The following is a 12,368-nucleotide window of genomic DNA, read 5'->3' on the forward strand; positions in this document are numbered from 1 at the left end:
CCAAGGTTTTCTTATTGTGTTTTTAATGACCATCAACTTTGACTCCAGCCCTTTTCAACGCCAATTACGTTAAGATCTTTGACATAATATCTAGTTAGTTATATTAAAAAAATATTTTATCTTTTTAATAAGTGAAAAGATAAAAATACCTTTATAACATAACTAACTGAATATTATCTGGTTCATATTTTAAACTAGATAATATTTTAATTTGCAATAATTATAATTATTACAATCTCTTCCATTTATGCTCCTTAATGGGTTCAAATAGTTATTTTTTAGGGATATTTTTGTTTTTTTACTTTTTGAGGATTCAAAAATATCGCCTCCAATATACTTAATTGGATATTATCCTTGAACTGGGAAGGATCCTAATTCCCCGAATGAGATAATCGGGCTATGTTTGAAGATGCATTAAGACTCAGAAACGCCCATATAAATTGTTCATAATCTGAGATCCGTAATCAATAAAGAACCAACATTTTCTTCAACTTTAAAAAAAAATATCATACAAATCGATCTGTACTGTACCCTTTTCCTTTCTTCCAGGATAGCCCCTCGACCATCGCAAATAAATTGGTTAGCTTTAAAGAATCAACAGAACAACAGCAAGCTTGTACATCTGCTGGTTTAGTACAGCAAAAGATGGAGAAAACAACAAACAACAGAAATAACAGACAAAAAAAGAACAAGCAGCTTAGGATCCTGCCCTTTTTTCTTTCCCTCTTGCTCCCCAGTTTTAAGGTTTTTTTTTTTTTTTTTCCCCTCTACTCATCGGCAATCCATTGAATCAAACGAGTCTGCAAACCCTGAAGGTTTTGAGGGGATGCTTGATTGACTTTGGGAGTAGGACATATCATTGAACACTGTGGAAGTACCTTCATTGGCTTGCCATCTTTGAAGAGCTTGAGGAAGGCTCATGTGTAAGTCAATGCCATTGGTCTCTTCTGCTTCTTGAGAAGATGGTTTCCACTGCTCTACAAGAGGGCTTAAGATGTTGACTGCATGCCCCATATCTGGTCTTTGGTATGGCTCGCGAGCAGTGCAATGTCCTGCAAGCTCAGCTACTTTGTATATGCTCTCCATTGTCTCTTCGTCGGGGTCAAGAGTTTGATCAATGGCCTTGGGTATGTTATCCTTGTTTATTAGAACCCGACGGAACCATGTGACCAGATGAGACCTCTCATCTGGCACACTATCATCCAGGGCTTTTCTACCAGTAATCAGCTCCATCAAAACCACTCCATAAGCATACACATCCACTTTTGTTGTCACTCTACCAGTAGCTGTTCACAAAGAAAGAAAATGATCAAGCTGACTTCAAAGAGTGCAATAACAATTAAAAGTACATATTCCAAGCAAGTTAATCAAACCAGACAAGGATTATTCACAGTGGAAATCAGTTAACAAACAACCAGAGACGTGCTCATTCTAATATTCCAGAAACAAAAATTGAGGGTAATGCTTGAAAAGAAAAAAATTTCGTGCAGAGAAAAATCCATATGACACAAGCAAATTAGAAAACATGTCACCCCCCCCATAAAACAGGAAATGCGTGCGAGTATGCAAATGTATAACACCTAGCCCCAAAAGAATTAACAGGGTAATTGGTTAGAGAATAGTTCTGAGTCGACCATGTGATAATGCAAAACTGGTTATTGGGGAACAAAATGCAAATAATCAAGTTCTCATAATCCTAGTAGTATTTTCTATTAATAATTAAGGTTATGTAAACTACAACTCCAAAATACAATGCTTTTTATTAACGGTTAACATTTCCAATCATTCTCATACTAATACTATTTGTGTTCCCTTCCTCTTTTCGGATTTTAGGATCTTGTCAGGCAGAATGCAGGATGTTTCAATAATTTTTTCTTTCCCAAATAAAAGGGGTAAAGCATATGGGAACAAAATGATTACAAATTCTACGAGTTGAGCAGGATGTGAACAGATATTTTGCAAGTAAATATGAAAGTTTGGCAACACCCTGATTGATTCAATTAAAACAAGATAATAGAAATCTCAGACATGTCTTACCTGCATACTCGGGTGCGAGATAGCCAAATGTCCCAGCCAAACGTGTCTCCACAGAGTACTTCCCATCGGGCGCATTTTTAACCAAACCAAAATCTGCGACCTTGGCCCTCATATCATCCCCAAGAAGTATGTTGGAGGGTTTTAAATCTCTATGAATGAAACTTTGTTGAGCTAGGCTGTGGAGATACTCCACTCCTCGTCCCACATCCAATGCTATTGTAACCCTCTGCTTCCAAGTAAGAGGAGAGTGGCCATTCTCTTGCCAATCGAACAAATGCTGTGTTAACGTCCCCTGAGGCATATACTCGAACACCAAAAGCCTCTCATTGCCATTGACACAGGATCCTAAAAGCGCAACCAGATGCCTATGCCTAACTTTAGTAAGGACTGCAATCTCAGCCTGAAATTCATTCATTCCTTTGCTACCCATTGCCACAGATTCCATCCTCTTCACAGCAATCTTAGTCCCATCATGCAATTCTCCTTTGTACACAACTCCAAATCCCCCCCTGCCTAAAATGTTATCTTCACTAAAATTGTTAGTGACTTGTCTAAGAACTTGGATTGAAATTGCGACATTTCCACCCTCGAAAACAGGAAGATCACTAGGATCACCACTGCTCTGGCTTTGCAACTCACTTGGCACTCCTCCATACCCATTCACACCACCGATTATGCCATTCTTAACAACTTCCTTTCCATTTTCAGGGTTCTCCACCCTTCCAAACTTCCTATGCCGCCTACCAACATAGCATTTAATCGAAACAAATATCACAACCACAACGAAAATCACCACAGCAATAACTATACCAGCAATCATACCGGTAGAGACGGAAGAACCACCCGACCCTGTTCCGGCCGAACTCCCAGGCGTTGTGCCATTCGAACCCGGGGATGTACCTCCTCCATTTCCAGGGCTCGGAGTAGTCGTCCCAAGCAGCGGATTGCCGGTCGAACTGAACTTCACCGTTGATGTGAATTTCGGTATCGACCCAGTAAGGTTATTGTTCGAAACGTCAAAAATCTGCAGGTCCGGCAAGGAGGCCAAGTTATCAGGTATGGAACCGGTCAAGTGATTATCATTTAGATTCAAAACCCTCAACGATGTCAGATTCGCAATGGCTGGTGAGATCGTCCCCACAAAACCCAGTTTCGCGAAATTCACGTTGGTAACCTTCTTCTGCGAATCGCATGTAATATAACTCCAACTAACGCAGACGTCGTTACCTTGCCAGGAACTGGCTAGCTTGATCGGGTACCCCAACGCCGCTGCGACCTCGAGCAATACCGTCACCTGTGAATCACAAGGCCCCGAGGTGGTCTTGCAGTAGCTATTGGTACCGTCATTGGCCGTGGTCACAGTGGACGGGAACGCAGGGTAAGGACCTTGGAGCTCATTGTTAGCCAAAGAAATGTTCTTCAAGCTGGGAAGTGACATTAATGAGTCTGGGACGAGGCCAGTGAACTGGTTGTCGCGGAGCTGAAGATCGAACAAGCTTGTGCATTTCGACAAATCTGGGATCGGACCCGTGAACTGGTTCTTGTGGAGCCACACCTGGTACAACTGGGTCATCGAAGACAACACGTCGATGGTACCCGACAAGCCATTTAGCTGGTTGTTGAGCCAGAGGTTCTGAATCCCAGATCCTCCAAAAGATTTAGGCAAAGGGCCAGTGAGATTGTTGTATGAAAGCCGGAGATCCGTCAGACTCGGGAAGCTGTCGAAGATATCCGGTAAGGACCCAACCACATTCGAACTGCTGGCGTAGAGCGTGACGAGGCTAGTGGCCTGAGTCAACTCGTTGGGGATAGTCCAGGGTGCAAGATCAATGTTCTGACTCAAGCTCAAGGTCTGCAAGCTGGTGAGTCCTTGGAAGAAGCCGCTGGGGATGGAGGTGAAATTGTTGTTGTCAAGGTAGAGTTTCTGGAGAGAGGAGAGGTTGGCGAGGGAGGGTAGGGGGCCAGAGAAGGAGTTCCCTTGGAGAGAGAGAGAGGTGAGCTGGGTGAGAGAGCCGAGATTAGAGGGAAGAGTCCCCGACAGACTCTGGGAAGCCAAGTTGATGGAGGTGACACGACCGCCGTCGCAGTTCACGTTTTTCCAGCTACAGGGGCCCGTGCTGGCGGACCAGCCGCTCGGGGCCGGGGTGAGAGCGGCGAGGAGCTCGGACATGACGGCGGCGTCATCGGCGGCGGTGAAGGATGAAAGAGCGAGGAGAATGAAGGCAGAGAGACAAAGAAGGGTCCTCGAGTGACCCATTTCCAGATAGAGAGAGCGAGAGGCGGAGGGAGGGGGCGGATCTTTCCTCAGGCGGCGAGAGTCTGTGGGTTGTCTCTGCGCGTGTTTTGCGAAGGGTGTTGGGCTGGGGAGAGGGGGTTTCTGCTGCGGCTACAAGAGTCGGGGCTTAAATTGTTCGTTTGTTGGTGTTGAGAGGTAAAATAAAAATATTAACAAAATATTGTTATGAGAGAAGAGAGAATCAAAAGAAATAAAATATATATATATTTTTATTAATTATAGGCTTCTTGTGTTCATAATTTCATAAGTTCATTGTAGGAAATATTCAATATGGTTATATTTTATATCATAATGAGTGCATTTATAGGAAGAATAACGTAGTAAACAAAATATATCAATAAGGTAATTATATATATTTATTATTTAATATTCCTTCAATGAAAATTTGAGTATTTAGGGAAAAAAAATAAAATAAAGAGATCCCTTTATATTTCAATATAAATTTGACACATCTCAAGTAAAAATATCAAATATATGAAAATAATGTATTTTTTAATTCAAATCAATCATGTGAACTTTTTAATTCGTTCTAATCCAACACCTACCACCCACCACCAAATCTCCACCCATCTCTGAGCCTTCAACATTAGAGTCTCTAAAACTAACTAAGACTTTGGCTTCGATAGTTTTATTAATAGATATTTTGTCTGTGGGGTATTTTGTCAAGAGAATAAAAATTATTTGGTGTGAATGGTTATATTATTTTTTGATATTTTCAAGTTGAAACGTCTACTTCCTATTGAAAGATGTAAAATATCCAATTTACATCATGCCTTAATTGAAGTTATTTAAATAAAAAGTTAATGGAAGTCTCAAAAGTGGACTCTACCTGAACATTAGAGCATTCCTATCACGCTCTTTATATTTGACATTTCTCTAAATTTTACACAAAATCCATACAAAAATCATTTATCCAAATCTTTATTCAAAGTTAAATTTAACATTTGCTTTAACTCTTCACTAAATATAAAGACACCAATAGCAAAAACTATTTATTTTTTAATATTATTTTGATTGTTGGGGTGGCATTTTGATAAATATCTCACATGGAAGCAAAGTGAGTGAGTTCCATAACAATTACATTTATTAATAAAAATAATAATATTTAGTTAAAATAGATAATTTTTTTTTAAAAAAATATTTTTAAAAAAATTCTCAAAGTTAAATGTAGAGAAATTTTAAAGGGCTTGATGGGAATGCTCTTATAGCATATTGAAATCGGTTTGCTTGAGGGTACGCCTCACGGTAAAAAATATCTTACAGAAAAGTAATTAGTATGTCCATGGTTCGATCATGCAATAGATAAGTTTAATTCTAGTTACGGTTCTTAGGTTTTTTTTTTTTTTTTTGCATAGACGGTAATGAGTAATGATATAAGGAGGACTCTAATGTGTCTCCTTTAGTATAAGCAAACTCAATGTTAAGCCCCTTGATATTTTGATCAGGTGGAACACCAGAAGAAAAAGACCGAAAGCTTCTTTAACACGCTGCCAAATAGCGAATTGAAGAACATATTTATTGTCTAAAGCATAATACATTCGAAATAGAAAGCCTTGTATACGAAGTCTTAAACAATTTAATGAAGTTGTTGTGTTTGTTTGGATAAAATTCAATGAAGCTAAAACCCTAGCTAGTTCCCATAAAAGGAAATAGATATAACTAATTATTAATAAAGAAGGAAAATAAAGATGCTTGCTCGATGTGAGTCAGGTCATATGGTCCTATCTAGGGGAGGCCCACACAGCCCAGAGAATGAGGATTTAAATTGGCGGTGGGGGCCAGCTAATGCCAGCTAGAGCTTAGCCGATGTCGCGTGGATCCGGCGCTGACCCGTCTTGGTCCTTTGGGCACGCTGCACGCCACACTCTGGCACCCGCTCTCTGGAAAGACCTTTCCGGGGCTTCCGTTGGTTTTGGGAAGTTTCCCTGGGCCCTGTGGGTGGACCGTTGTTTGTGCTTTTACGAATTAACACTTTTCTCTTTCTTTCTGTTTTTTTCTTTTCTTTGTTTTTCATTTACCAAACATAGCTTTTATTTTATAACTACAACGGAAGGAACCAAAACTACAACCAACGAAGTTTACAACAACAAGAACAACGTAACCAAATACAATCAAATCAACGAAAAAAAATCCAATCTAGACAAATCACTAGCTTCTCACTGTTTCTGAGGGATACTTGAAAGGTGAAAAGTGAAATGCAACTAGTACAGCTGGTGGTTGTAGATAATACCATTGAGAGTTTTTTTAATTTAGTTGTTGATCAACTTTCAAGAGAATTGTAGAGACTAAGAATTGCGTGAACTTTTTAAGAGAATATCAATGGTTACTTTTTATTAAAGTAAAAAGGCATTACCTTTTTTTTTTTGGGTAGTTAAAAGGCATTACTTAGCCATTACGTTGAGGAAAGTTATATAATGCATTGCATGCTTTTATTTCAAGAGTGTATAGCATTCTAATACTAGTTAGAGTCTGTTTGGGTGTACGTTTAAGGAGTTTAAAAATGTGTTTAACACTCAAAAAGTATGTTCGAAGAAAAAAAAACAAGTACTCATTTGGTAAAAAAAAATTGAAAGCGCTTTTGACAAAAGCTTAAAATTAAAGTTTTTGCCAAAAAAAACGTTTTTTTTATTATTATTATTTAAAAACTCTATTTCTCAAACATAATCCCAAACATGCTCTTAGTATACTAAATGTTAATATGTTAATGTATGTATTAGTGTATATTATCTATATCTATACTAACTATAGTTTTTTTTTTTTTTTTTTTTTTTAATTTACTAACTATAGGTTAATATGTTAGTGAATAGTGATATAACATGTTAGTGTATATTAACTATACTATTAACTAACATACTAATGTAGTAGTACTTAGTATGCTAGTAGAATGTTAATACTAAGTTAAGGTAATAAAATATACTAAGTTAATGCCTTATAAGTTAGAATATTATTTTTTCCGTTAACATAGGTAGTACTAACTATACTATTAACTATACTCAACATATCATATATTTTTATATGTTATAATTGTTATTATTATAATTATAGGGTATGATTATATAGGAAATTATATAGTTAATTAGTTAATATGTGACTAATAAGTCTAACATATATTAATATTATAATTGACATTGAAACACTTAAATCCAACGGCCAAGATTTCGTCTTTGAATTCGAGAATTAATCAAAGGACCAAACAACTTTTGATCTGCTGTGCAATCGTCAAATAAAATCCCAACCTAGGAGCATATGATTATACGACTATAGATAGATTAAAGACATATATAATGTGAGTAAGACTATTGTCTTAAGGGATAATTGAGATTATATGAAATGTTAATCAATGGATCTTGTAGGATACATTATAACTTTCACATGCATAAATGAACCTTTGAAGACATCGATGATGCCATGATGGTTGGAGGGATGTATGCCGGCCCTAACCTCATGATAACTTTGGATGCTGAAGTAATTGTATGTCCATTCCGCCATTACTTTTCATAAACGACATGGAAACCACATTCACACTTACCTGTCGTTTCACTCCTTCCTAAGAGAAAGACAAGGATGAATGGTTGAAAATATCATTTAGGTTACAAATGGAAAGATTTTGAACAAGTCTTATATAGACAAGCTTATTAGCCTAGCCAGTCGAAAACTCCCTACAGGATCAGACAATTTTAGGGTCCAAGTAAAATCAACCAGAGACACTAAGAGAAACTAACACTATAACAAGGAAACTATGGATGGACCTAACTATCCTTGATTTCATCACCCAACCTCTTCCCTAAAACCACTATTAAATCATTAGTTGTTTAAAAAGTTTGAACGGATAAGAATGACAAATTGAATCATTTAATCAATATTTTAATACTCTCCTCAACTATGTGGATTAAACGACATGTGAAATATTTTATAGTAAATGGAGGAAAAATTGAAGAATTGGGGTTCAAACTCAAAACATCTGCTCTGATATCATGTTAGTCTCAATCCATCTATCCATTGATCCTTAGACGAAGCCTCTCTTTGGTTTGCCCATTGATCAAGTTGGAGCTCCCTTACTAATGTCTATTTGCCTTTTGATTGTTATAAAAGGGTTTTTGAGGAAAACTATAATTGGAAAAAATGTCAAAAGCCTCTCTCTAAGTTTCTACTAAATTTGGAAGGACAACTATTGAAAGCTTTTCCACCCTGAGAGATATTAGCATCTAGCCATCTAGGGCCAGCATGCGACAGGCCTGGGCTTGATGTTTTAATCTGGTCTTAGGCTTAGGTCTCAAAATTTAAGTGGGCCAGGCTAGAAATTGCATATTGAGGCTTGATTTAATCATTAGGCCGGCTCAATTAAACCAAGCCCGGCCTATAAAACAATCAAATGAGCCTTGATTTACTTATGGGCAACTTGTTTTGATTGTCTAATTTGCGAACGTATTAGAAACAAGCATTAGATTATTGGTTCCCTATGAGTGAAATACTAGCAAATCAACAACAAAAACCAAAAAAAAAAAAAAAATTGCATAATCAAATACAAGCAAAGTAATTGAGAAACCCAATTTAGACCGACTTCTAGCATCTCACTGCTTTGAAAGGAGACCTCAAAAGAAAAGGATGTAACAAAGCTGATAATGGCCTTTAATCGAGAGTGCTAACAAAAAAAGAAAAAAAGAAAAAACCCTTTAAACCTATCCAGCTACCAAGATATCTGAAAAATAAAATTATATATATATATATATTAGTCGAGGAACATCAATATTGGGCTATCCAGATTCCCTTCGGTTCAAATGAATTAGATAATTTAAATGGAGAGAAACCCGTTCCTTTAACAATAAAAGTAAAATTGTCATTTTACTTTTTTTTTTTTTGAACAATTTTGCCGCTCCTTTTAAAGAATTGGTCATTTGATCTGATTTTGTACCTTTTGACATGTCCACACAAGAGAGGGAGGGAGATTCGAACTAGTGACCATCGCTTCCTGAGACGTGGTTTTCAGACGATTGAAGTACGTCTCGGGACATCCAATTTTGTACCTACTCATCCATTATATTCTTAAAAAAAAAAAAACATACAATAAAGTGCTTGAGATCTCACAGCCTAATTTACGCATCAGAATGGCGTCCATTATTCTAGCTTAACTTTTCCAAGAAAAGCTTGAGATGCTCCTGTGAAGAACCACCGTCCTTCCCAGCCTGCACAGCCAAACTTTTCCATCTCTCGACATTCCTCCTTATCTCTTCCCCTTTCCCTCCACCTCCCATTATCATCTCCACGCACTTCTTCATCTCTTCCCTCTCCACGATCCCCTCTTCATTCACTCTCGCTTTAATTCCAGTCCCCCACACCTCCTCCACCAGCTTCGCATTTGTTGTCTGGTCCGAAAAATGCGGACATGCCACCACCGGCACTCCGGCCGCCATGCACTCCAATGTCGAGTTCCACCCGCAATGCGTCACGCAACACCCCACTGAATTGTGACAGAGCACCTCCACCTGCGAGCACCATGGCACTATTAACCCCTGTTCTTCTTCCTCCTCCGACTTGTTCTTTATCAGATCCTCTGCTTCTTCTCTTCCATTCTCTGTAGATCGGATAACCCACAAGAATGGACGGCCGCTCTCAACTAGCCCGTGCAAAATCTCATCCATTTGCTTCCTTTGCATCACAACCATGCTCCCAAAAGACACGTAAATGACAGAGTGAGTTGGCTTTGAGCTCAGCCATTGAAGATAGTCCTTAGAGCGCTCAAACAAGTCACATCCAAACGACGAATCGGGAATCAACGGTCCGATTGTTGTCAGATTCATATTATCGACGGTTTTGATTGCTTCTTCTTCCAGAGCATCAAAGGTGTTCAGAAGCACGCATGGGTTCGCATCTTTTTCCAGGGTCCGGATGTGTTCTTGAAAGGTGGGGGTGACTGAAGCGTGCGGACTGGTTGGTAAGAGAAACGAAGGAAGGTCGGTGGATGCAAAGGGTGGCAAACCCTGTAATTGTACAGAATTTGGAGGGTTAGAATTATAGATCTGATGCATACCGTTTCGGCCATTGAAGTAATGATGGTAGATGGCAAACGCTGCGGTGGATTGGATGCACAGAAAAGCGGAAGGTATGCCGATGTCACGCGCCACGTCGGCGGCCCATGGGAGGAGGAGGGTGTAGATTAAGAAGTTGACCCGATGCTGCTCGTCTGAGAGGCGTAGAATCAGGTTGGTGAGTGTTTGTGACCCGACCCGCTTGAACTCGGACATGATGTGGTTGGGGTCGTCGGTGGGCTTGATTCCGTCATCGAAGCCGTCGGAGAAAGACGCATAGGATAAGCCGTCGAGGGAAGGGAAGGCTTTTATTTGTCCGAGGCCGCGGACGGTGGTGGCGAAGGTGACACGTGCACCAGCGCGTATGAGGCGCTTGGCTAGTTCGAGGGTTGGGTTGATATGGCCTTGGGCAGCACGGGATATGAGAAGGAAGTGGCGGCTGTTCATGGCGGTTTCTGTCTCTTCTTTGGTTAGTGTTCAGTTGCTGATCATACAATTGGCAGTGGCTTTATTAGTGGATAAACGAGGCACTAATTTCTATTTTCTTTTTGACTTTAAAAATGATAGGAATCTTTTCTATAATTGATTGCATGAATTTCTAAGATTTTTTGAAATGTTAGGCACACATTAGTCAAATGTTACACCGTGACAAGTAACTTAGATTATGACAAATGATATGAGATAAACTTATCAATTATGAGTATTTTGTGAGATATAACATATCTGAATCACGACACTATATGAACGCGCTATATGGTATTTAGTAAACTCTTATATAATTGTTATACAATTATAATAATGTGACAGTAACAATTAACTATTAAATTTTTCTTATTATAAGTTCATATTGATCCAAAGACTAATTTTTTACTTTCAAATCATTATACTTCTTTAAGAGAACAGACAATCACAGCTTTTGCCAAAAAGATTTTTTTTTTACTTAAAAACTCTATTTCTCAAACACAGTTCCAAACAGGCTTGCACTGAGTCCAACTAAGCTCAAATGCCAACTCCTTCGTTCTTCCCTTGTGGTCTTATTATTAATCCAACTTAAATACGAAATTAAAATTGTATTAGACACTGTTTGTTTCGGCGTAAAATGATTTTAATGATCATATCTCAATTTGAGAAAAACTTTCTGACACGTATGCAAGGGTAGGTTGTTAATTTAATCTCTCTTTTCTTATGGTTTAGTATAATATATGTTGATCGTTCCTTTTTTTTTTTTTTGATATGTCCACACAAGAAAATGGAGATAATTCGAACTAGTGACTTTTGCTTTATTAGGCGTGATCCTAATCGATTAAGCTACCTCTTGGGGACATATGTTGATAGTACCTACTTGTTTATTTGAGCTTAGTGGAGAAATAGATTTATTACTTTTCAAAAGAGAGATGTTTTTAGCTAACCAAGTCCCATAATGGTAATTTTAAAATGAAGATACAAAGAAGACAAGAGTCTGTAATTAGTTTAAACTCTTGCCTAGTCAAACATGGCAGCCGCTTTGCAATAAATTAGAAGTGATATAATTTTTATATAAGACCAGGCATTTCTTAAGTAGGCTGTGCCTAAAGTGATACAAAGTAAAGGACAAGAAACTTCTTATTTATTTTTAGAAAATTATATTTACACCCTTCTAATTGTTATGAATCACTGTAATTGTTAACACTATAATTCTAACATCATACATATATTATATTAGAAATTTAATTTAATCTACAAATTATTGAACAAGTATACATTGAATCTTTTATAAATAAAACTATAAAATTGAGTATATATATATAACGAAAGAGTTAATTTAAATAACCCATGTTTACTGTTATGTATCATTATAATTGTTAATATTATAATTTATATGCACATATTATATTATAAAAAAAAAATGATGTACCAAAAAAAAAAAAAACGAAAATGAGTTAATTTACATTTGTTTGTCTTCATCTTGCATGACTACCTAATACTAAAACTCGTTTCAAAGTACATCACTTTACAATTTAGTTGGTTAA

General features: G+C 37.7%; 2 protein-coding genes across 2 annotated transcripts; both read right to left on the minus strand.

Moving 5' to 3' along the window:
* Nucleotides 1–564: 564 nt before the first annotated feature.
* LOC132178560 (receptor-like kinase TMK4) lies at nucleotides 565–4,438 on the minus strand. The gene is made up of 2 exons (XM_059591002.1): nucleotides 2,038–4,438; nucleotides 565–1,286 (listed from the first exon to the last, which is right to left on the minus strand). Exons 1-2 carry the CDS (start codon nucleotides 4,292–4,294, stop codon nucleotides 772–774), a joined length of 2,772 nt encoding a protein of 923 aa, XP_059446985.1. The 5' UTR covers nucleotides 4,295–4,438; the 3' UTR covers nucleotides 565–771.
* A 4,751-nt stretch (nucleotides 4,439–9,189) lies between these two features.
* On the minus strand, nucleotides 9,190–11,010 carry LOC132178761 (UDP-glycosyltransferase 75C1-like). Its single transcript, XM_059591294.1, has one exon. The coding sequence runs from the start codon at nucleotides 10,804–10,806 to the stop codon at nucleotides 9,454–9,456; it is 1,353 nt and encodes a 450-aa protein (XP_059447277.1). The 5' UTR covers nucleotides 10,807–11,010; the 3' UTR covers nucleotides 9,190–9,453.
* Between the last annotated feature and the right edge of the window lie 1,358 nt (nucleotides 11,011–12,368).

The sequence above is a fragment of the Corylus avellana genome, chromosome ca4 (assembly GCF_901000735.1).
Source record: "Corylus avellana chromosome ca4, CavTom2PMs-1.0".
Classification (NCBI taxonomy): domain Eukaryota; kingdom Viridiplantae; phylum Streptophyta; class Magnoliopsida; order Fagales; family Betulaceae; genus Corylus; species Corylus avellana.